Source organism: Chiloscyllium plagiosum, unplaced genomic scaffold (genome assembly GCF_037043375.1).
Source record: "Chiloscyllium plagiosum isolate Xiang-an unplaced genomic scaffold, Cpla_swu_hap1 HiC_scaffold_31, whole genome shotgun sequence".
Lineage (NCBI taxonomy): Eukaryota > Metazoa > Chordata > Chondrichthyes > Orectolobiformes > Hemiscylliidae > Chiloscyllium > Chiloscyllium plagiosum.
Window position 1 is genome coordinate 55,796,332 of NW_028270169.1, and position 25,899 is coordinate 55,822,230.

General features: G+C 47.4%; 1 protein-coding gene across 1 annotated transcript in view; it reads left to right on the forward strand.

The window, feature by feature from the left end:
• The window catches only part of atp2a3 (ATPase sarcoplasmic/endoplasmic reticulum Ca2+ transporting 3), a 203,933-nt gene extending 189,867 nt beyond the window's left edge, over positions 1-14,066 (forward strand). Inside the window, exon 21 of the mRNA XM_087977553.1 lies at positions 7,396-14,066. Within this exon, the coding sequence (XP_087833679.1) occupies positions 7,396-7,442 (47 nt within the window). The 3' untranslated portion in view covers positions 7,443-14,066. The remainder of the gene's footprint in view (positions 1-7,395) is intronic.
• The last annotated feature ends 11,833 nt before the right edge of the window (positions 14,067-25,899 follow it).

Sequence of the window (25,899 nt, forward strand, 5' to 3'; positions counted from 1 at the left end):
ATACAAATTTGGACTCCATATTAAAGCTAAGCAGATTTATCAGAAAATGTAATAATGAAACTTTCAAAAATGGAAGCTTTCTCCACCCCCCCCCCCGATGACCTGGGATGTTTAAAATGAAGACATTTGGGAGACAGACTGAAACAAACAATTTCCAGTGACTGCATAGTTTAAAATAGAGTGAAGAGACTGAAAATTAAATGAGACACCTAGGACACTGCAGGGATGATGGCTGACTTAAATGTGCAACTCTAAATTAGTCACTTCATTGTTTAATCTTTGTGCAGTGGTGACAATTCTATTTGAAGTCTCTCCTCAAATGGGAATTAGAATACATTAAGTTGTAGTTTTACACGGACAATTCCTTATTAATTTGTATTTATCATATTTATTCCCAGCATGTAGGCATCACTAGCAAAGCCAACATTTATTGCCCATCCCTATTGTCCTGGAGAATGTGACAGTGAGTTCCTTCCTGAACCACCTCATTTGTTGGGGCGTAGGGACACCCTCCGTGTTGTTAGGTCAGGAGCTCCCAGAACTTTGCTGTAGTGAAAATGAAGGGTCAGTTATATATTTCCAAGGCAGTGTGGTGTGTTGCATGGAGGGAGCCTTGCAGATCATGGTGTTCGCCTGTATCTTGGAGGGTCTTGAATACTCTTTGGAGGATCAGTGTGGACTCGATGGGCTGAATGACCTGCTTCCATGCTGTTAGGATTCTATGATATGCCCTTGTCCTGCTAGATGATAGAGGTCACAGGTTTGGAAAATGCCATCTGGCAGTGTTAGTGAGCAAACTGTAGTGCATCTTGTAGATGATGCCCCTGTGTAATGGTACTGGAGGGAGTTAATGTCAAGTAGGAGCTGACAGTTTGCTTTACCCAGAAAGGAATTCAACTTTGAATGATTGGAGCCATCCGGGATTGTAAAATCTTGTTAGTGTAGCTTTTAAAAAAAAAAATATTAGTTTATGCTCAAACAATGGGAGAGTACTACCTTAGCAAAGAGCACAAAGACAGGGATAGATTGGAGGAGGTGGATAAAGATAATGTTGAGAATGTGTTCACAAGGGGCTCATAGGTGCTTCTACTCCTAACCATGACATCCTTTGAGCTGGGGGGGGGGGGGGGGGGGGAGTTGAATCTAAAATTGCATTTTTTAAAAAGGTTCTCACTTTGTAATATTGGCAAATAAAAAAAAAAAGTAGTTTCTGTTTTGTCTGTTGTGGCACGTGAGAAAGGAACAGCTCATAGATGGAGTCCTCAGTGTACATCACGCTGTGTAAACGGAAGCCAGTACATTTAGCTGCCACAATCCCCTCATGTCCTGACAGCTTTGAGCAAACCTTCATGTCAGATTTTAATAAAATCTGAAAGTTTAGCTGAATCAAAAATTTTGACACTCGGGCATTGTACAGAATTCTAAACACGGGAAGGCTTTTCAAAATGCAAGCAACTGGGCATTTTTTTCACCCATACCTTAACCTGAGAATTATTTCAAATAATTATGTTGCCAAGTGATAAACCCTCTCACTTCCCCAGTTCTGTTAAAGCCCCTGTCGGCAGTGTGCCTCCTCACTCCTGGTTTCAGCTATTGCTCACAATTTGACTGAAAGTGATATTTCTGCAGAGTTTACGTAGGCGGGAACTGTTGGTCTGTAAGCTGCTCGGCACTAAATGGGGTTGCCAATGGTTACTACAGTGCACTTCCTCCAGTTGTAGAATTGTGGCTGAATAGTGGATCTTGTCAGTTTGTAACCACATTTCCACACATCGTATCATCGACCTTAAACCTTCCTCAGTTATGGAATGGGTTCGGGCCTGGTCATAAAAGGAGAGCCCTACTGAGAATTCTATTATAACACAACATTCTGACATCATTGGCCATGTCCCACTGGAGTCCATCTGCCCGGTGTTTCTATATCCCCCAACACCACCTTCTGCTTTTTCCACCATGTTCAATTCACATTTTAAAAAAAAAATAAGTGGAAGATAAATTTGGGACAGATATCATGGAGTTATTCACACAAAGTGACTAAAACAGATTGAATAGAATAGTGAGGGACAAAGGTACATTTCTGTAAGCACCAATCAAATGCTACACGGTGTCAGGGGAGGGAGTCGGGGAGGGAGGGTGGTGAGATATCAGATTTTCCAAATTATTGAATGAAACTGAGCCGAATGGCCTTCCTCGTCTGTCAAGTTTGCAATTTTATGTCAGTATTTTAATTCACAATATCCCTCTTGTCTTTTTTTAAAAATCAAATTGCAGCCTGTTCTACCTTTTTAAAGAATGCAGAAACAGTGTGCTCTCAAAATAGGCAGCCTCTGAAATCTCATTAGCAATTCTTTAATTCTGGTGAACAGTTGTTTTTGCTATCTCACAGTACTTTCTCAAGATGTGCTTTGCAGTCGCATCATTTCCTGTTGATTTCCTCCTGGGCCTTTTATCAGTGTACGGTTAACTGTCCATCTGCAGACAACACTTGGCATTCGATAGGCCCCTGTGTGTGCCTGGTCATCTGCCACTCCTGTACCATTCTGGATCTCCTGATAGCAGCCCCTAACACCAGCCTCCCTGAAACAAATGTCTGTATTTTTTTTTACCAGAAGACCCACTCACTTACAACAACGCTGCTCTCGCAAACAAAAGCCTGTGCGCTCCTCCTCAGCTTTTGGTAAATATGCTCACATTTACGTCATGTGACATAAAACCTGAAGCTTAAAAACCAATAGGTTTGTACATGAATGAACAGGGCACAAAGACAAAAAACTTTCCAACACCATTTCCTGCCGATCTACATAAGTGCACACACAGCTGTATTGTGCCCAACGTGTTTGTACACTCCTAGTAATTGCCAAACTGCCATTCAACCCACTGTCTTTGTGTTAGCTCTTTGGGAGAGCCAACCAATTAACACCACAGTCCTTGTTGTTCCCGGTAGCCCTGCATTTTTCTTTTGGTTTCAAGTATTTATCCAGTTCCCTTTTGAAGGATATTATTAAATTTTCTTCCAAGCTATTTTTGATCATTACACCAATAACGTAGATGGAAGCTCAGGTTCACTTGAGCGTGTCAATACATGTTTAAAATGCGATGATTCTAATACTAGCTTTGCCTTTTGCTGTTAATTGCTTTCTCCCTGCTGCCATATCTCTCTGGGAGTGTATTTGGACTGTGCTCAGGTAAGAGTGCTCTGATTGTGTTCTTTAAAGCTGTGACTGTAAAATCATCGTGCTGCTTGTGGAGAGATTGCTTTTATGAGTTTGTCTGGGGGGGAAAAAAACACATTTGAAGTTCTTCATTTTGCTCTCGTCAGAATTAGATTAGATTAGATTACAGTATGGAACCAGGCCCTTCGGCCCAACAAGTCCACACCGACACGCCGAAGCGAAACCCACCCATACCCCTACATTTACCCCTTGCCTAACACTATGGGCAATTTAGCATGGCCAATTCACCTAACCTGCACATCTTTGGACTGTGGGAGGAAACCGGAGCACCCGGAGGAAACCTACACAGACACGGGGAGAATGTGCAAACTCCACACAGTCAGTCGCCTGAGGCGGGAATTGAACCCGGGTCTCTGGCGCTGTGAGGCAGCAGTGCTAACCACTGAGCCACCATGCAGCCCATAAAATTAGGTAGTAGAAACCGAACTTTTAAACTTTGAAACATCAATTTAGACCCCACGGCATCTCAAATAGCAACCGTGGTCTAAACAATTCACACCCCCTTCCCATTCAGCATAAAATGGTGTGTCTGGTCACAGTTTAGTTTTTTTTTTGCATTGCAGTCCTGATTGGTGCAAGACAAAATGCTTTAACCTGGTAGCAAAAACAAATTGCTGGAGAAACTCAGCAGGTCTGACAGCCTCTGTGGAGAGAGAAGCTGAATTAATGTTTAGAGTCCAGCGACCCTCCTTCAGCACACTCAGTTCTTTGACATATTTCAGCTTTAACTTTGTGTTTTTTTTTAGTTTAAGTTCTTAAGCAATGATTTTGTATGATGGTAACCCTCTGTGGCTTCAGAGATAAGAGGAATGTTTCATTTTGCTGCTGTGATGTCAACATAGGGTCATATAACACAGAAACAGACCCTTCGGCCCAACTCCACCATGCCAACTAGGTCTCCTAAACTAAACTAGTCCCATTTACCTCCATTTGTCCCATATCCTTCTAAATCCTTCCTCTTCGCATACCTGTCCAAATGTCTTTTGATTGGTGTAACAGGATTAAAGTACCTTTTGTCAATCCAGCCTGTCCCAAACAACCATGATTATCTTCACATTTCATACAGCCTCAACCTCATCTTCTCCCAGGAGATGCAAAACAAGGGATGAAAATCCAGGCCGACTTGGGAAAAGACTCTTAGAAACTCTTCTCTGATCTGATAAATGAAAGTTGGTCCAGAGCATGTCCTTGTCCCTGATCATTTCTGTGCAGTCCCGCCCTTTTGTACAAGATGTCCGCCACTCCAGCTAGAAATTGGTCTGCTTCTCATTGGAAGGAATTCTGGGAATTCCAAGTCTTCCAGCGCCAGCAATTGCTGTCACATTGCCGCCTCCTTTCTGTTACACCGAGCTCTGCAATTCAGACTAGAACCTTCTGAAACTGGCGTCTTCAGAAGGGCCAGGCCATTTTTCATAATGCAGGGTCTCTGGGCAATGCTAGGCCAGTCCCAGTATTTGCAGGGGGTTGGTCAGTCACTGGTGGTGGGGAGCCAGACTGAGTGGGAAATCAGGTGTGGCTAATAGTTACAAGGATGGGGTGTGGGTCTGGGGGAGTTATCAAAGAATTTGAGGTGGTTTTAATCTAATATCGCCCAGATAACCATCCTGTTAAGTATGTCTGTTCTCTTCTAACTCATTCCATCTCCAAGTCAGAGACATTCAGCTAGGCTTCCAGGGAGCTTTGGAAATGGCTCAGCAGAAATTCAAACTTCCAAGTAATTTCCACATAGTCAATCTGGTGGAACGTCCAATGTGTATCCAAAAGGGAATTCGGGAGAAACCTCTATACCCAGAAGATGGCTAGACTATAGAATTTGCATAGGTGCCTTTAAACATCTCCGGGTCAAAAGGATGGAAGGATATAGTGAGAGGGTAGGAGGAATTGGGTGGGGCATGAACCCCCTGTTAGATCAGATGGACCAAATGGCCTGTTCTGCCTTAAGTCAGTGTCAACTCACGGAAACTTCAAAATGAGAAGGTTGCACTGTTAGATCTACCATCTTTTGAGCACTAAACCTGTCAGCAGATTCCCATTTATTGAAGTTAAAAATCACACAACACCAGGTTATAGTCCAACAGGTTTAATTGGAAGCACACTAGCTTTCGGAGTGACGCTCCTTCATCAGGTGATTGTGGAGGGCTCGATCGTAATATTGAAGAATATCTTGAAATACTTTCTTGCTTCGAATGCCTTATTAACCTTTGGAACCTGCTTGTTAATGTTTTTAAAAATTATCATAAAAGTTTTTACTGCTGCAACATTCATCTTTTTTTTCCTCAACTGAGATGGAATGGCACTCCTTGATGTTTCTATGGTAACTGGGGCATTAGCAGGATACATTGCTGCAGATTAACAGGCTGTGTGTTTGACATTCACTAGTCATCGCTGAGCACTGTAGACATAGCACAGATGCATTTTTGTGAGATTTTCCCTTTCAAAGTAACGCGATTTAAATTGCTAAGCAATGCTTAGATTTTTATAAGATGATTTTATTTTTGTCAGGTTTGATCCTCGTCACTCTGGGACCTGGGATTAAGTAGTTTTTGGGAGATGATGAGATATAAGCCTGCTGGTTGCGAAGATGTTCATGAAATGGTTGCTGAGACTCAGTTGAGCTGCCTGTAGGAATAAAGTCACAGTAAAAAAATCACGCACAAATTTGTAATCTCTGTCTGAGAAGCCAGAAAATTGAAGTTTTTGTTTTCCTACTTATACTTTCACAGCTGCCACTTGCTAAGACCGCATTTATTGCTTATAGCTGAAAATGTGTTGCTGGAAAAGCGCAGCAGGTCAGGCAGCATCCAAGGAGCAGGAGAATCGACGTTTCGGGCATGAGCCCTTCTTCAGGAGCTTCTCCTGCTCCTTGGATGCTGTCTGACCTGCTGCGCTTTTCCAGCAACACATTTTTCAGCTCTGATCTCCAGCATCTGCAGTCCTCACTTTCTCCTCGAAGATTTATTGCTTATACCCAATTGCTCAATAAAAGGTAGTACATGGAGGGATAAGAGGTTATGATGTTGGGAAGCTTGAAGCTGGGAGGGAGCATGTCTTACGCCTGACCTCAAAACATTGAAACAAAAGTGCCAGAAATAGAAAGTCTTTTTCCCAATGTGTCACTCGACCTGACAAGAAAAAGACTTCAGAGTTTGGGTACAGTCCGGCTTAGGTAGCCTTAGAATCTGCCAGTTTTAATCAGGAGATGTTTTTGGAGATTGTAGCTCTGAAAGAGAGTGGCTGTATAGTGATGCACTACTCCAATTCAGAGAGTATCCATGTCCAGCTTGTCCATAGAGCAATGCATTCCTTGTAAAAAGGTAGAGTTTGGAAAAGAGAGATTGTTTCTAGTCAGGTTTTCCCTAGTCATTAGCCTAACTACAGATGGGGAGCACAATGGGCTTAGGAATGGAAACTCTTTGTAAATTGGGTTTAAGGCCATAAGACTAATAAAAGAGGAATAATAGGTGACACAAAATATTGAAGATTTTCGGGTAGGCTTAAACCATTATTGCAATGTGAATTGTTAAAGAAAAGGCCCAAAGATATGAAGGTAAAGGATGTCTGAGGTTCGTGCATAGAATCTAGTGAAGAAAAAAGAAATGGCGAAAGCTTCCTAGATGTACTTATCTTTACAATATTATGCCTTTACTTTAAACCTAACGTGTCATTCCCTGTCAATCTGAGAATTGCAACTGAGGGACAATCACAGAAATATTACTGAGGGGTAATTGAGAGCGATATATTACTGGGTGACTAATTGTGTGGAATATTACTGAGGGACATTATTGATCAGGAGAGGAATATTACTGCATCATAATCCAAAGAGCAGGAATATTTCAGTGAGATAATCATGCAGTTAGGAAATAATACAAGTATGACGCCCCCATTAGCTAATTTGCTAAGACTTTTAAAACCTTTTCAAATCACTTTTGTCTAAACACTGAGAAACAAGACTGGTCTAATCTTGGCCTCAAAAGTATTAACAAGGTAAAATTACATCATCTTCTCTCAACTCACTAAAATTACATAAGCTCAAGCCATATTTAAGTAAAGTTCAATTGGTGCAGGACGTCGTCCTGCTACAGATCCACTTCTTGAATAATGTGCTGAGTAAGGTTAATGACACAGTCTATGGGTCCTTCTAATCTCTCGTTCTCTCCTCCAGATGAAGAAGAGAATAAGTACCGGAAGCGAAGACAGCTGAAGTTCTAGGAGAATGCCTGGGATTCTCACTCCTGGAGTGTCATGTGCATGACTGCCACATGATCAGACACACATGGAGTGTGCGGGTGAACAACTTGCAATCTCCCAGTTTTGTAGCTGTCTCAGTGTATACGTGTGCAATAACTGGACTCCTGGTTTTTGATGGATGTGTGAGTGTCAGTGACAGTAAAACAGCCAACTGGAATGAAGGCTTAAAAACAGAACAAGGGGATTCTTGAGCATTCTGCAGAATGGTCTGGTAATTAGCTGAGTATTTCCTGCTAACAGTGTCTTTGCTTGTGTTTGTGATGTGCTATGGGACATCATTGCTGGTGAAGCTGCTCCCTATCGCAACTACCCACAAATTCGGGGAAAGACACAAAGGTCATTTGTTAATTGTTTTCTTTTGGCTTCTCTCCCTTGGAAACCGGGCTCACCTCCTCCTCCTCCTCTGCTGTAGTAAGGAAGTCATGTTTACATCATTCCTCATTGCAGTTTGCACGCTGCTGTATCTAGGCAAGAGCAAACTGCGACAAGTTGGAGCAGCCACGCGTTCAGGTCTTTCAAACAGCTGATTGGGGACTAAAAATCGGGAAAGTTAGATTCCAATTTGAGTGCAGACCTGATGCGCAGCATCAGGGAGGAGTTCCATACGCCCACTCTTGCCTTTCTGCTCGTTCCTGTTATGCATAAGCCTGTGCAAATCTGAAGCATAAAGACAGTGGCAGCAGGTTTAAAAATGCCATAAAGTGATGGCATTTGCCTAAAATGTAAAATTGGGATTTTGCTGCAAACCCCCACCCCACCTCCCATTTAGGATTTGGTCCCAATATAGGGAAAAGCCAGCAAGTTAACCGAAAGCAGGTTACCATGATATTTGACTGTCCCTTTCTAATTTGTAGCACATCTCAAATGTACCATCCAGGGGGAGAAACCAGTGATATTTGGAGTGGCCCTCTGCTTTGAGTGTATGTCTCTCTCTTTTTCTCCTGACACTGGCTCCATTGCTCACCTGTCTTTAGATTCAACACCTCGCGCATGGAGGTAGTTTCTAACGCTCATTCTGCAGAATTCTTATCCGCTAAGTTGGACGTGAGGTCTAGATTTTGTTTTTTGCACCATATTTTTGAATCAAAGATCACCCATAGTCACTTATCTATCCACAGACAGATATATACTTCCCCATCAGTCCTGTCTGTCTCTGTCTCTCACATCCACACGCACACACCTTTCCTATTTTACCAGGTGAATGATTCCAGTGGTTTGTTTACTAATAGAATTGCTGCCCTGAGAGAAACCTCTTCTTTTATTTTAAATGTGTAGAAACACTCCGTCTTACATCTCTAGAGCAGCAGCATTACCACCTCTCACGCTGCAGAATGTATGACTGTACTAAGTAACAGGAGAGAAAAATTGCACAAATTGTTTTCACTGTAATGGCCACATCCTGGATTTAAAGAGTTTTTTTTCTCCATATTTTCCTCCGGCATTTTACAGATGATAATTGGGTTGACCAAGTGTGGATCTTGGAGATTGCTTTCTTTTAACACAATTCTTCCTATGGTGTGGTCTATTAGCTGTTTTGAATGTGGGATGGGTGTGTGGGTAATTCAGGGAGACAGAGTTTGTGTAGCATAATCTTGTCAGTCAAAGCACAGTACATGATCAGGTTTCTTATTTTCACACTGTGTTCAGGAATTTCAAACAGCATTGGAGGAGCTGGTTGCTAATTCAATTCTTTCCGCGATGTTTGCCTATTCCTGATGCCAGTAGCATCAGTGTACAATTCAACATGCTCTATTTAACGGAGTCAAATGGAGGTAGCTTTATTAGAAGGTGTTATTCAAGCAGGCTATCAGCTAGAAATGCTGCCAGAACCTTACCCATTGTTGCTATGCAGAGCAATGTTGTTAGCTCATTCCATGAGAATTTCCTCCTGCGCCAGTCTCCAGGGTCGAAGCGCCAAAGGGGGATGCTTTCACCCCTACAGCCTAACATTCGGCTTGCTGCAAGACCGCACTCGCTTTAACCACTCTGCATCTCCATCCGCAGAGTGGGAACCAGAGAGAGAAATCGTTGTGCAGATTCTCGACACCAGGGAATCATTTTCTCGCTCTGTTTCCTGTTTAAAATCGTTGAGCTGGGTGGTGGGTTAGCTGTTGTAAGGCATGGGGAAGGGGAGCAGTGAGACATGCAGCCACCATGGCACTTTACCAACAGCAGGAGCCTGAGCATCGTGCTCAGGCAGTTCAGGTACATCGGTGGCCACTTTAAGGGCTACCCCACCCCCCACGTATTTTTCTCATGTCAGGAGAACCTGGCACTGCTAGCAGATTGCTGACCTGCCAATGGCTTGCTCCATACCCACCAAACCTTTTATTGGTAGCCATGTGCCTCTGATTGGACATCAACCCCCATTGGGGTTCTGCTCCCATCCTTAACTGGGCAACAGCCCTGGCAAAGATCTGATAATTGGACTCACCAAATGGATTTGTCCCTCAGTTTGAGTCACTGAAACAAGCTGAGTGGTGAGCATTATCTTGCCTGAGTTGGCCAACTGTGTAAGATTCATGTGAAAATCTTCCTCACCTTAGATTTTGGTTCCCTGAGCCAATCAAGCTGTACAGAATACATGGAGGAAGTGAGATCTGCAGACTCTGGAGATCAAAGAGTGTGTTGCTGGAAAAGCACAGCAGGTCAGGCAGCATCCGAGGAGCAGGAGAATCGACATTTTGGGCAAAAGCCTCATTCCTGATGAAGTGGCTATGCCCGAAACGTCGATTCTCCTAATCCTCGGATGCTGCCTGACCTGCTGTGCTTTTCCAGCAACACACTCTTTGATGTGTAGAATACATACCCATTTTTCTCTTTGGTGAAAATATTTCTGATTCGATGCACTTGTACACTATATAGACACAATAGCCAAGAGTCAACACCAAGCTAGTTACAACTGGACACTATTATACCCCGTCCCTGCCTCTGTGTCATACCATTTTCTTACATTTTTAGTTTTAATATTTTGTTCCTGACAAACATGTTTTGTACTTGTTTTGAAGTTGAGTTTCGTTAGTATTGCATCGCCTTCCTGGAAGGTGGATTGGACTGCTAAGCTGCTAGCTGATTATGAATAACCTTCTGCTGGGGTTAGGGGCGGATCAGTCCATTTCACCTCCTCTGAAGTGAGTTGTAGCACTTTCAAAATGAGCAAGGGTGCACGACCCCGGTCCCTGGTAAAAGCAACAGGTGCGAGCCTTCCATACAGGAGAGCATCAAATCAGGTTTTAATCTGTGGATCAGTGCTGCTGGAACCCAGAAATTGTTTAACAAAGGCTGTTAAGGGATGAGAGCCAAATGCAGGTATTTGGAGTTAGGCGACTAATCAGCCATGATCTCACTGAATGAGGGAACAGGTGTGAGGGGCAGAATGGCCTACTCCTGTTCCTATTGTATTTTGTTTGTTCTTTTCGCACCAGGAGGTGGTGGAGTCTGGTACAATTACAAAATCTAAAAGGTGCCTAGACGGGTCTATGAATAGGAAGGGTTTAGAGGGATATGACCCAAGTGCTGGCAAACGGGACTAGATTTGTTTAGGATATCTGGTCAGCATGGACGAGTTGGACTGAAGGGTCTGTTTCCGTGCTGTGCGTATCTATGACTTTATGACTGTATTTGTGAAAAATCATTCCGGCACAATCCATCCTAAACACCGTTACCTTTGTTATCAAAGCCGCCCTCCCCTTGTATCTCTGCAGGACTCTCCAGCCTTAATCTTCCAAAGTTCCTTTGCCTCTAATTCTGGCCGTGAGCACTTCCTTTCTCTCATGGTCGGTTGTCATGACAACAGCTGTACAGACCCCAAGCTCTGGAATTCCCTGTTTAAAATGCAGCCTCAAACCTGCGCGTTGCCCCATGTTTCTGAGGGTGGCCTACCCTAAACTCTAACTAGGTGTTCAGCTCTGCAACAGTACGATGTTGGGTGATAATGTGCTTTGCTACATTAAAGGTGCTTTATAGACGCAAGTTGTTGCCATTATGACTGTGATTGTGAGCATTAGGATGAAGGAAGCCTTCCGTTAGACATGAGTTCCTGTAGAAGGAACTGTGTAGCTTACGGTGCAATACTCTGCTGGCCTTGTTCAGGTTATATACCTCGCTATGCTGGGATCTTGATTGCCATTTAGCTACAGGAGAAGCAGGAACCATTTCCAGGTTGGACTAAGCCAATAGAGATTATATAAGTGAGAATGGAGCCCACAGAATGTATCTGTAAAGCTTTCAAGTGGAGATATTTCTGGTGGCCCTTATATGCTGTGTTGTACGGAATAGACCCAATAGGAAAGGGGAAATGGGGCTAGATATAAAGAGAGAGATTTGCAGTACCAGCTCTGAACTAAAAAAACTCAACTAAGTCTGGCCACTCTATTCTCATTGTGCTATTTTCTCTTTTTTTTTAATGTCCTCCCAGTCAGCACAGAATGGTAGAGTCTTTTCTCCTACGTGACTGTGTTAGATTAGACTATCTTTTTGCTGTGGTGAAGGCCCAGTGCAGATCACAGTGAATTCCCTCTGTGTGCTCACGTTGGACTGAAACCTCCATTTCTGGATAGGTGTGAAGGGCCAGATCCTTATCCACAGTGAAGTAGGGCTAATCACATGAAGTTATGTAAGATACCACCCACTGGGTTATGAATGGAGATTGTGATCAATGTGTTCCTGGGCACAGGAATGGGATCAGACATCACACACCCTGGTCTCCATGGCCTGAACTGATTCTGAACAGAAGCTGTTCCCTCCTCTTGCTAGTGACTATTAGAGTCAAATCCACTCATGAGGTTTTAGATGTTTGCCCGAGTACTAGAATATAACATTAGGCCGTGTAACACAAACAAATGCTCGCCTTTGATAATCCTGTTTACTAAAAAGTCATTTCTGTCAAATTTAATGGGCATATAAACTTTCATTTGTGTTTGGAAACCCCTTGATAACTCCCCGAAGTGGTCTGGAGACGGGGAGAAAGTGAGGACTGAAGATCAGAGTTGAAGAGTGCGGTGTTGGAAACGCACAGCCGGTCAGGCAGAATCCGAGGAGCAGGAATATTTCTGATGAAGAGCTTGTGCTCAAAACGTCGACTCTCCTGCTCCTCGGATGCTGCCTGACTGGCTGTGCTTTTCCAACACCACACTTTTTGACTCCGTGTTTGTCGGTACTGCTTACAATTCTGGTTGCCCCGCTATAGGAGGGCTGGTGTTAAACTGGAAAGTGTGCCCAAAAAAGATGTCACCAGGAGTGGAGGGTTTGAGTTATAAGGATAGGCCGGGACTTTTTTCCGTGGAGCATATAGGAGGCTGAGGGGTTTATAAAATCACAAAGAGCACAGATAAGCCAAGGTCATTTCCCCAGGGCAGGGGTGTGCAAGTTGTAAGATGAGAGGGGAAAGGTTTAAAAGGGATCTGAGGGGCAACTTTTTCATACAGCATGTGGTGCGTATATGGAACGAGCTGCCAGAAGAAATGGTAGAGGCAGGTACAGTGACAACATCTAAATGACATTTGTCCAGGAGCATGAATAGGAAAGGTTTAGAGGGATGTAGGCCAAATGCAGGCAAATGGGAGTAATTCAGTTTAGGAAACCTGGTTGGCATGGACGTGTGGGGCCGAAGGGCCTATTTCCATGCCAAGTGACTCTATAATTGTACGAGAGGATATTCCATTGGTGGTGCGAAATGGTTTTTATTCCCCGTGCAGATGTAGCAATCTGAAAAATTGACCGAATTATGCTGGTACTTCAGGGGAAGAGAGAAACTGGCTGTGAGTGGTCATCCCGGTGTCACTGGGCATGCCCAGCTCCATACCTTGGCAGCGTTTCCTTCACCTGCTGGCCACAAGAGGCTGCATTTATGTTGCCACAGAGGTGAGGGTTGCCAAGGCAGGCTGTCACTGCCAGCTGGCCTGCCACCCTGCTCCTGGTTTCGGAGGATACCCAGCTGCCATTGGAGAGTTGGCATTAAGGGAAGTGGAAGTGTCAGTCAGAGAACTCCACGGGCTGAGTGCAGTCTAACACCTGAAGCTTGTAACTAGCCCCTGATGGCAGGGCATTGTGTATACCCTTCCAAGGTGGGGTAACTTGGGCGTTGGGCACATGATTTATTATGTTGAATGCTTGATCCTTCAGAGGACTCCATGTTGAGGCACCCTCACAATTACCTACTTGTTCCTGCGTTGGTCTTATCATAACTCTACAGTTGCAGACCTCTTATTAATGAATTAAATAAGTGTGCCTGTCCTCCTTAATTGGACATTAAGCTTGAGGCCTGCACCCAGGGCTGAACTAATCTAACTGTCACTATGTGAGGAATCAGGAACTCCGTTTAGTCCCGATGAAACCAGGGGAATACCCAGTTTATTATAAGGCTGCTCCAATTAATCAAGGGAAAAAAATTCAACTTTAAGATAAGTGACTCTTTTTATCATTTCTGCTACAGGGTATTCTGTGCTTAAACTACTGTAAATAGCTTGAGGAGTGTGGGGACAATAATGAGTTATATTTATTGTACTGTTCCACTTTGCTCGCTGAATTTTGAAGTGAAATTTTCTACACCTAACTAAGGCAATAAAGTAACAATCCAGGACTTTCCCACCGCTGTGTCTCTGTTTTTTTTAAAAGCAGGATTCCTTTGTCTTTTCCAACGTTGCTGCATCTCCAGAAAAGAACTCAGTGTAGAAACTGAGGATAAGCTGGAACTGGGAGATGCCTGACTCGTTTACCATCCTGAAACAACTGGCCCGGTGAAATGTCAGACAGGTCTTTTAGGAGGAAAAACTCACCCAGAGTTTCTTGAAACAGTAACTGACAAGGTCCTTTAACCTTAGCGTCGCATGGTCGCACCGCGTTTCCTAGTAAGACACGAGAATGTACCCAAGACCATTGGAAATGAATGTAAATATTGGGCGCTGAGGGAACGACATGGAGCAGACACTAGATAAATGAGCACTGAAATGGTGACCAGTATTCCCACCCAAGTGTCTCCATCTACTGCACTAAAGGTCAGAAAGTTCTGGGTCCTAGCTGTTCATCTTTGTAGAGACATTCAATCATGCCAAGGGGGACTCAGCACAGATCGGAAACTGTGGTGATCCTGTAGGTTTCTCTCTGGCATTGATTGCACTGGACCATGTGACTGGCTGTAAATCCCAAGTGTCTAGCTACAGCTCACCCAATGACTCAGGCAACTCGCACCCCCAACCATCATGGTCTGAGAGATTAACTCATGGTCTGAGAGATTAACTCTCTTGACTTGTTGATTTCCAATGTTCTATTTTAATTTGATTCATGTCAGAGACACACCGGTGTTTAGACCTGAAGTCACAGGGGCTTATAACATCCAGGTTTACCAGAGAGCGATGTGTCAGGAAATGTCTTCAAACATGATCACTCCAAGCAGTTGAGCTTTGATGCCCCAAGGCCATAATGATTGAGGGTCAATGTTCTGTTTTGTGTGAGAATCCCACCTCTGCATTGGAAGCTACGATGTACAACCCCTTGATAATCCTAATAAGTGGATGTCACAACTCTAGATATCCATTGGGATATTGGCTCATCCAATGAATGATGGTGTTCGTCCAGCCTGGTTATCCTAAAGCATCCGCCTGCTTCCCTCCCCCCCCCCCCCCCCCCCACACCCCACCCCCCACCCCCCCCCCCCCCCCACCCCCCCCCCACCCCCTTTTGTCCTGTGCCAGAAAATGACCCTGAGCCTTCCAGTTGCCAGCTATTTCAATCCACCACTGTGGTCCCTGGCCAATATCTCTCTGTCGGGCTTGCTGCAGTGTTCTGATGGAGCTCCATGCCAACCGGAAGAACAGCACGTCATTTTCTGCTTTAGGAACTCTCATCCTTCTGGACTCAACATTGACTTTGATCATTTCAAGGCCTGAACATCTTCTCCCATGTCCTCACCCCAATTGTCACAAACCAGCCCTTGTCATCACATGAACTGCTACCACACACAGTGGGTTCATTGTCAGCAACCAGCAGTCCCTATTAGCGGCTACTTGTGCCCTGAGGCTGACCTTCACTCATTCCTTTATGTCTGAAAATGTGTTGCTGGAAAAGCGCAGCAGGTCAGGCAGTATCCAAGGAACAGGAGAATCGACGTTTCGGGCATGAGCCCTTCTTCAGGAATGAGGAAAGTGTGTCCAGCAGGCTAAGATAAAAGGTAGGGAGGAAGGACTTGGGGGAGGGGCGTTGGAAATGCGATAGGTGGAAGGAGGTCAAGGTGAGGGTGATAGGCCGGAGTGGGGTGGAGGCGGAGAGGTCAGGAAGAAGATTGCAGGTTAGGAAGGCGGTGCTGAGTTCGAGGGTTGGGACTGAGACAAGGTGGGGGGAGGGGAAATGAGGAAACTGGTGAAATCTGAGTTCATCCCTTGTGGTTGGAGGGTTCCCAGGCAGAAGATGAGGCGCTCTTCCTCCAGCCGTCGTGTTGCTATGGTTTGGCGATGGACGAGTCCACGGACCTGCATGTCCTTGGTGGAGTGGGAGGGGGAGTTGAAGTGTTGAGCCACAGGGTGGTTGGGTTGGTTGGTCTGGGTGTCCCAGAGGTGTTCTCTGAAACGTTCCGCAAGTAGGCGGCCTGTCTCCCCAATGTATAGGAGGCCACATCGGGTGCAGCGGATACAGTAAATGATGTGTGTGGAGGTGCAGGTGAATTTGTGGTGGATATGGAAGGATCCCTTGGGGCCTTGGAGGGAAGTAAGGGGGGAGGTGTGGGCGCAAGTGTGCCCAACCATGTTTCTCTCTCTGGGCTTTATCTCCACCTATCATTTACTCCTTTCCCTCTCCCCCAACCCATTTTCAGTATATATACCAACCTTTTCCCAGCTACCACTGGTTCTGAAGAAGGGTGCTGTGTGAGAGGTGGGGGAACTGGGTGGGGTTATTGATCAGGGGAATGGGGTTTTGGGTGACAGGTGGCTGATTTGGGGGTGTTGGGTATGGGGTTCTGGCCATCAGTGCGCTCTGGATAGAGTGTGCTGCGTCATAGAATAGAGTCCCTAAAGTGTGGAAACAGGCCCTTTACCCCAACCCTCTGAAAAGTAACCCACCCAACCCATTCCCCTACCTTATATTTACCTGTGACTAATGCATCTAACACTATGGGCAATTTATCATGGGCAATTTATCATGGCCAATTCACCTAATCTGCACATCTTTGGACTGTGGGAGGAAACCGGAGCACCCGGAGGAAACCCACGCAGACACGGGGAGAACGTGCAAACTCCACACAGACGGTCACCTGAGGCTGGATTTGAACCAGTGTCCCTGGCGCTGTGAGGCAGCAGTGCTAACCACTGAGCTATGGGCTATGCACAACTGGAGCAGACAGTGAGACAAAGGTGTTAGATGTTGAGGAACTAGAGGGATGGGTGGGGGGGGGGGGGGGCAAGGAATGTGGGGAGGAAGAAGCTTTCCTTGTGCATGACAGGGCTCAGCGGCATCGGATGCTACAGGCCAGACAGGAGCTGACTGGCATCCCATTCCAGTTGATGGACATCATCTCTCTGATGTAATCGGCCCTTTTTGGGTAGAAGTTAGGGGCTTTGATGTTGCAGCTGACGGACTTGCTACCTTGTGGAGCCTGGATTCGAACCTGGGTCCCTGGCACTGTGAGGCAGCAGTGCTCACCACTGGGCCACCGTGCTCTTCCTGCGTCCGATCAGAATGTTATATTTCTATGAGATTGCCCCTTGTGCTTCTAAACTCCAGTGAGCACAAGGCCAGTTGATCCAATCCTTCCTCATCTGTCAGCCCTGCTATCCCAGGGGTGAGTCTGGTGAACCCTCAGTGGACTCCCTCAGGAGTAAGAAGGCCAGTCCTCAGATTAAGTTCCAGATGTGGTTTTGCAACAAATAACGAGTGTTACCATGGTCACCAAGTTTAGATTTGCATTCCATGATTAATAAATTAATTGATTGTAAATTCCATCTGTTGAAAAATGCATTTGAAACCATGGTGATCAGCCTTGGTCTCTGGATTACTAATCGAGGTGTATTTCCACTGTACTGTACTCAATCACACACCTCAAACCAGCACCCTTTGCAGCTCCAGGCACTCCTCCCTTCTCAGGGACTAGCCAAATCACTACAACAAGTGCCGTGTTCCGGGAGACACTGTCCCATCAGTGCCCCCTCATCCCGATACCTCTCAGCTAGCTCCACCAAATGTTGTCCCTTCTACCTATCCACCCAAGTCTTGGCGCTCTCCTTGTCAGAGAACATGCTGCTTCCTGGAGAGAAAGTGACCCAGGATGTGGCCCTGGCAGAGACAGGCACCTGGGCTGTCACTGGCAATGTGTGCCCACCTTGGCGACTGGGTCTGCAGCCACCTGATGTCAGCAATAATCAGGACAGCCCGAGCCCGATGAGGCATGTTGAAGGGGCTGATTGTCTCCTGAGAAACTCTGGCCTGGCCATCGTCCAGCTGGGTTGCTGCACCTATACTTTGAATCATTGAATCTGGACACTTCTGAATGACGCCAGTTGGGCTCATTGTGTCTGCACTGACTGTCTGAAGAACATGGCACCCAGACACGCCCCAGCATTTCCCAAGGCTAATCCATCAACGCCGGCCCATCGCTGGACATTTTGCCAATCCACCGCACGTACACATCTTTGGACTGAGGAAGGAAACTGGAATACCTGAGGAAGCTTGCACAGACAGAGGGAGAAGGTACAAACACCACAGAGACAGAGGACCAAGGGAGCAATGTGAACCCAGGGACAATGAGGCAGCAGAGCCAACCAATGGGCCCCAAGGGCAGGGTCCTCATTTCTCGGTGAAGCAGCAAGAGACAGTGGGGCATGTGCACCCGGCTGCTGGTGTTACTGTCTCTCCTGTTCCGCAGTACCTGCTGCTGGTGTTACTGTCTCCCCTGTTCCTCAGTACCTGCTGCTGCTGGTGTTACTGTCTCTCCTGTTCCTCAGTACCTGCTGCTGCTGGTGTTACTGTCTCTCCTGTTCCTCAGTACCTGCTGCTGCTGGTGTTACTGTCTCCCCTGTTCCTCAGTACCTGCTGCTGCTGGTGTTACTGTCCCTCCTGTTCCTCAGTACCTGCTGCTGGTGTTACTGTACCTCCTGTTCCTCAGTACCTGCTGCTGCTGGTGTTACTGTCCCTCCTGTTCCTCAGTACCTGCTGCTGGTGTTACTGTACCTCCTGTTCCTCAGTACCTGCTGCTGCTGGTGTTACTGTCTCTCCTGTTCCTCAGTACCTGCTGCTGCTGGTGTTACTGTCCCTCCTGTTCCTCAGTACCTGCTGCTGCTGGTGTTACTGTCTCTCCTGTTCCTCAGTACCTGCTGCTGCTGGTGTTACTGTCTCCCCTGTTCCTCAGTACCTGCTGCTGCTGGTGTTACTGTCCCTCCTGTTCCTCAGTACCTGCTGCTGGTGTTACTGTACCTCCTGTTCCTCAGTACCTGCTGCTGCTGGTGTTACTGTCCCTCCTGTTCCTCAGTACCTGCTGCTGGTGTTACTGACTCTCCTGTTCCTCAGTACCTGCTGCTGCTGGTGTTACTGTCTCTCCTGTTCCTCAGTACCTGCTGCTGCTGGTGTTACTGTCCCTCCTGTTCCTCAGTACCTGCTGCTGCTGGTGTTACTGTCTCTCCTGTTCCTCAGTACCTGCTGCTGCTGGTGTTACTGTCTCCCCTGTTCCTCAGTACCTGCTGCTGCTGGTGTTACTGTCCCTCCTGTTCCTCAGTACCTGCTGCTGGTGTTACTGTACCTCCTGTTCCTCAGTACCTGCTGCTGCTGGTGTTACTGTCCCTCCTGTTCCTCAGTACCTGCTGCTGGTGTTACTGACTCTCCTGTTCCTCAGTACCTGCTGCTGGTGTTACTGTCTCCCCTGTTCCTCAGTACCTGCTGCTGCTGGTGTTACTGTCCCTCCTGTTCCTCAGTACCTGCTGCTGGTGTTACTGTCTCTCCTGTTCCTCAGTACCTGCTACTGCTGGTGTTACTGTCCCTCCTGTTCCTCAGTACCTGCTGCTGGTGTTACTGTCTCTCCTGTTCCTCAGTACCTGCTACTGGTGTTACTGTCCCTCCTGTTCCTCAGTACCTGTTGCTGGTGTTTCTGTCTGTCCTGTTCCTCAGTACCTGCTGCTGCTGGTGTTACTGTCTCTCCTGTCCCTCAGTACCTGCTGCTGGTGTTACTGTCTCTCCTGTTCTTCAGTAACTGCAGCTGCTGGTGTTTTTGTCTCTCCTGTTCTTCAGTATCTGCTGCTGGTGTTACTGTCTCTCCTTTTCCTCAGTACCTGCTGCTGGTGTTACTGTCTCTCCTTTTCCTCAGTACCTGCTGCTGGTGTTACTGTCTCTCCTGTTCCTCAGTACCTGCTGCTGGTGTTTCTGTCTGTCCTGTTAATCAGTAACTGCTGCTGCTGGTGTTACTGTCTCTCCTGTTCGTCAGTACCTGCTGCTGGTGTTACTGTCACTCCTTTTCCTCAGTACCTGCTGCTGGTGTTACTGTCCCTCCTGTTCCTCAGTTCCTGCTGCTGGTGTTACTGTCTCTCCTGTCCCTCAGTACCTGCTGCTGGTGTTACTGTCTCTCCTGTTCCTCAGTACCTGCTGCTGGTGTTACTGTCTCTCCTGTTCCGCAGAACCTGCTCCTGCAGGTGTTACTGTCTCTCCTGTTCCTCAGTACCTGCTGCTGGTGTTGCTGTCTTTCCTGTTCCTCAGTACCTGCTGCAGCTGGTGTTTCAGTCTCTCCTGTTCCTCACTTACCTGCTGCTGGTGTTATTGTCTCTCCAGTTCGTCAGTACATGCTGCTGCTGGTGTTACTGTCTCTCCTGTTCCTCAGTACATGCTGCTGCTGGTGTTACTGTCTCTCCTGTTCCTCAGTACCTGCTGCTGGTGTTGCTGTCTTTCCTGTTCCTCAGTACCTGCTGCTGGTGTTTCTGTCTCTCCTGTTCCTCAGTTACCTGCTGCTGGTGTTACTGTCTCTCCTGTTCCTCAGTACATGCTGCTGCTGGTGTTACTGTCTCTCCTGTTCCTCAGTACATGCTGCTGCTGGTGTTACTGTCTCTCCTGTTCCTCAGTACCTGCTGCTGGTGTTGCTGTCTTTCCTGTTCCTCAGTACCTGCTGCTGGTGTTTCTGTCTCTCCTGTTCCTCAGTCCCTGCTGCTGGTGTTACTGTCTCCCCTGTTCTTCAGTACCTGCTCCTGCTGGTGTCACTGTCTCTCCTGTTCCTCAGTACTGGCTGCTGGTCTTACTGTCTCTCTTGTTCCTCATTACCTGCTGCTGCTGGTGTTGTTGCCTCTCCTGTTCCTCAGTATCTGCTGCTGGTGTTTCTGTCTCTCATGTTCGTCATTACCTGCTGCTGGTGTTACAGTCTATCCTGTTCCTCAGGACCTGCTGGTGGTGTTACTGTCTCTCCTGTTCCTCAGTACCTGCTACTGGTGTTAATATCTCTCGTGTTCTTCAGTACCGGCTGCTGGTGTTTCTGTCTCTGCTGTTCCTCAGTAGCTGCTGCTGGTGTTACTGTCTCTCCTGTTCCTCAGTACCTGCTGCTGCTGGTGTTACTGTCTCTCCTGTTCCTCAGTACCTGCTGCTGCTGGTGTTACTGTCTGCCCTGTTCCTCAGGTTCTGCTGCTGGTGTTACTGTCTCTCCTGTTCCTCAATACCTGCTGCTGGCGTTACTGTCTCTCCTGTTCCTCAGTACCTGCTGCTGGTGTTACTGTCTCTCCTGTTCCTCAGTCCCTGCTGCTGGTGTTACTTTCTCTGCAGTTCCACAGTACCTGCCGCTAGTGTTACTGTCTCTCCTGTTCCTCAGTACCCGCTACTGCTGTTAATGTCTCTCCTGTTCCTCAGTACCTGCTGCTGGTGTTTCTGTGTCTCCTGTTCCTCAGTACCTGCTGCTGCTGGTGTTACTGTCTCTCCTGTTCCTCAGTACCTGCTGCTGCTGGTGTTACTGTCTCCCCTGTTCCTCAGTACCTGCTGCTGCTGGTGTTACTGTCCCTCCTGTTCCTCAGTACCTGCTGCTGGTGTTACTGTACCTCCTGTTCCTCAGTACCTGCTGCTGCTGGTGTTACTGTCCCTCCTGTTCCTCAGTACCTGCTGCTGGTGTTACTGACTCTCCTGTTCCTCAGTACCTGCTGCTGCTGGTGTTACTGTCTCCCCTGTTCCTCAGTACCTGCTGCTGCTGGTGTTACTGTCCCTCCTGTTCCTCAGTACCTGCTGCTGGTGTTACTGTCTCTCCTGTTCCTCAGTACCTGCTACTGCTGGTGTTACTGTCCCTCCTGTTCCTCAGTACCTGCTGCTGGTGTTACTGTCTCTCCTGTTCCTCAGTACCTGCTACTGGTGTTACTGTCCCTCCTGTTCCTCAGTACCTGTTGCTGGTGTTTCTGTCTGTCCTGTTCCTCAGTACCTGCTGCTGCTGGTGTTACTGTCTCTCCTGTCCCTCAGTACCTGCTGCTGGTGTTACTGTCTCTCCTGTTCTTCAGTAACTGCAGCTGCTGGTGTTTTTGTCTCTCCTGTTCTTCAGTATCTGCTGCTGGTGTTACTGTCTCTCCTTTTCCTCAGTACCTGCTGCTGGTGTTACTGTCTCTCCTTTTCCTCAGTACCTGCTGCTGGTGTTACTGTCTCTCCTGTTCCTCAGTACCTGCTGCTGGTGTTTCTGTCTGTCCTGTTAATCAGTAACTGCTGCTGCTGGTGTTACTGTCTCTCCTGTTCGTCAGTACCTGCTGCTGGTGTTACTGTCACTCCTTTTCCTCAGTACCTGCTGCTGGTGTTACTGTCCCTCCTGTTCCTCAGTTCCTGCTGCTGGTGTTACTGTCTCTCCTGTCCCTCAGTACCTGCTGCTGGTGTTACTGTCTCTTATGTTCCTCAGTACCTGCTGCTGGTGTTACTGAATCTTCTGTTCCTCAGTACCTGCTGCTGGTGTTACTGTCTCTCCTGTTCCGCAGAACCTGCTCCTGCAGGTGTTACTGTCTCTCCTGTTCCTCAGTACCTGCTGCTGGTGTTGCTGTCTTTCCTGTTCCTCAGTACCTGCTGCAGCTGGTGTTTCAGTCTCTCCTGTTCCTCACTTACCTGCTGCTGGTGTTATTGTCTCTCCAGTTCGTCAGTACATGCTGCTGCTGGTGTTACTGTCTCTCCTGTTCCTCAGTACATGCTGCTGCTGGTGTTACTGTCTCTCCTGTTCCTCAGTACCTGCTGCTGGTGTTGCTGTCTTTCCTGTTCCTCAGTACCTGCTGCTGGTGTTTCTGTCTCTCCTGTTCCTCAGTTACCTGCTGCTGGTGTTACTGTCTCTCCTGTTCCTCAGTACATGCTGCTGCTGGTGTTACTGTCTCTCCTGTTCCTCAGTACATGCTGCTGCTGGTGTTACTGTCTCTCCTGTTCCTCAGTACCTGCTGCTGGTGTTGCTGTCTTTCCTGTTCCTCAGTACCTGCTGCTGGTGTTTCTGTCTCTCCTGTTCCTCAGTCCCTGCTGCTGGTGTTACTGTCTCCCCTGTTCTTCAGTACCTGCTCCTGCTGGTGTCACTGTCTCTCCTGTTCCTCAGTACTGGCTGCTGGTCTTACTGTCTCTCTTGTTCCTCATTACCTGCTGCTGCTGGTGTTGTTGCCTCTCCTGTTCCTCAGTATCTGCTGCTGGTGTTTCTGTCTCTCATGTTCGTCATTACCTGCTGCTGGTGTTACAGTCTATCCTGTTCCTCAGGACCTGCTGGTGGTGTTACTGTCTCTCCTGTTCCTCAGTACCTGCTACTGGTGTTAATATCTCTCGTGTTCTTCAGTACCGGCTGCTGGTGTTTCTGTCTCTGCTGTTCCTCAGTAGCTGCTGCTGGTGTTACTGTCTCTCCTGTTCCTCAGTACCTGCTGCTGCTGGTGTTACTGTCTCTCCTGTTCCTCAGTACCTGCTGCTGCTGGTGTTACTGTCTGCCCTGTTCCTCAGGTTCTGCTGCTGGTGTTACTGTCTCTCCTGTTCCTCAATACCTGCTGCTGGCGTTACTGTCTCTCCTGTTCCTCAGTACCTGCTGCTGGTGTTACTGTCTCTCCTGTTCCTCAGTCCCTGCTGCTGGTGTTACTTTCTCTGCAGTTCCACAGTACCTGCCGCTAGTGTTACTGTCTCTCCTGTTCCTCAGTACCCGCTACTGCTGTTAATGTCTCTCCTGTTCCTCAGTACCTGCTGCTGGTGTTTCTGTGTCTCCTGTTCCTCAGTACCTGCTGCTGGTGTTACTGTCTCTCCTGTTCTGCAGTTACCTGCTGCTGGTGTTACTGTCTCTCCTGTTCCTCAGTATTCCTGCTGGTGTGAGTGTCTCTACTGTTCCACATTACATGCTGCTGGTGTTACTGTCTGTCCTGTTCCTCAGTACCTGCTGCTGCTGCTGGTGTTGCTGTCTCTCCTGTTCCTCAGTACCTGCTGCTGGTGTTACTGTCTCTCCTGTTCCTCAGTACCTGCTGCTGCTGGTGTTTCTGTCCGTCCTGTTCCTCAGTACCTGCTGCTAGTGTTACTGTCTCTCCCGTTCCACAGTACCTGCTGCTGGTGTTACTGTCTCTCCTGTAACTCACTACATGCTGCTGCTGGTGTTTCTGTCTGTCCTGTTCCTCAGAACCTGCTGCTGGTGTTACTGACTCTCCTATTCCTCAGTACCTGCTGCTGGTGTTACTGTCTCTCCTGTTCCTCAGTACCTGCTGCTGCTGGTTTTTCTGTCTCTCCTGTTCCTCAGTTACCTGCTGCTGGTGTTACTGTCTCTCCTTTTCCTCAGTAGCTGATGCTGGTGTTACTCTCTCACGTGCTCCTCAGTACCTGCTGCTGGTGTTACTGTCTCTCCTGTTCCTCAGTAACTGCTGCTGGTGTTTCTGTCTGTCCTGTTCCTCAGTATCTGCTGCTGGTGTTACTGTCTCTCCTGTTCCTCAGTACCTGCTGCTGGTGTTTCTGTCTGTCCTGTTCCTCAGTACCTGCTGCTGCTGGTGTTACTGTCTCTCCTGTTCCTCAGTATCTGCTGCTGGTGTTACTGTCTCTCCTGTTCCTCAGTACCTGCTGCTGGTGTTTCTGTCTCTCCTGTTCCTCAGTACCTGCTGCTGCTGGTGTTTCTGTCTCTCCTGTTCCTCAGTATCTGCTGCTGGTGTTACTGTCTCTCCTGTTCCTCAGTACCTGCTGCTGGTGTTACTGTCTCCCCTGTTCCTCAGTACCTGCTGCTGGTGTTTCTGTCTCTCCTGTTCCTCAGTTACCTGCTGCTGGTGTTACTGTCTTTCCTGTTCCTCAGTACATGCTCCTGCTGGTGTTACTGTCTCTCCTGTTTCTCTGTACCTGCTGCTGGTGTTTCAGTCTCTCCTGTTCCTCACTTACCTGCTGCTGGTGTTATTGTCTCTCCAGTTCGTCAGTACATGGTGCTGCTGGTATTACTGTCTCTCCTGTTCCTCAGTACCTGCTGCTGGTGTTGCTGTCTCTCCAGTTCCTCAGTACCTGCTGCTGGTGTTACTGTCTTTCCTGTTCCTCAGTACCTGCTGCTTCTGGTGTTACTGTCTCTCCTGTTCCTCAGTACCTGCTGCTGCTGGTGTTACTGTCTCTCCTGTTCCTCAGTACCTGCTGCTGGTGTTTCTGTCTCTCCTGTTCCTCAGTTACCTGCTGCTGGTGTTACTGTCTCTCCTGTTCCTAAGTACATGCTGCTGCTGGTGTTACTGTCTCTCCTGTTCCTCAGAACCTGCACCTGCTGGTGTTACTGTCGCTCCTGTTCCTCAGTCCCTGCTGCTGGTGTTACTGTCTCCCCTGTTCTTCAGTACCTGCTCCTGCTGGTGTCACTGTCTCTCCTGTTCCTCAGTACTGGCTGCTGGTGTTACTGTCTCTCTTGTTCCTCATTACCTGCTGCTGCTGGTGTTGTTGCCTCTCCTGTTCCTCAGTATCTGCTGCTGGTGTTTCTGTCTCTCATGTTCGTCATTACCTGCTGCTGGTGTTACAGTCTATCCTGTTCCTCAGGACCTGCTGGTGGTGTTACTGTCTCCCCTGTTCCTCAGTACCTGCTACTGGTGTTAATATCTCTCGTGTTCTTCAGTACCGGCTGCTGGTGTTTCTGTCTCTGCTGTTCCTCAGTAGCTGCTGCTGGTGTTACTGTCTCTCCTGTTCCTCAGTACCTGCTGCTGCTGGTGTTACTGTCTCTCCTGTTCCTCAGTTCCTGCTGCTGCTGGTGTTACTGTCTGCCCTGTTCCTCAGTAGCTGCTGCTGGTGTTACTGTCTCTCCTGTTCCGCAGTACCTGCTGCTGGTGTTACTGTCTCTCCTGTTCCTCAGTACCTGCTGCTGGTGTTACTGTCTCTCCTGTTCCTCAGTCCCTGCTGCTGGTGTTACTTTCTCTGCAGTTCCACAGTACCTGCCGCTAGTGTTACTGTCTCTCCTGTTCCTCAATACATGCTGCTGGTGTTACTGTCTCTCCTGTTCCTCAGTACCTGCTGCTGGTGTTTCTGTGTCTCCTGTTCCTCAGTACCTGCTGCTGGTGTT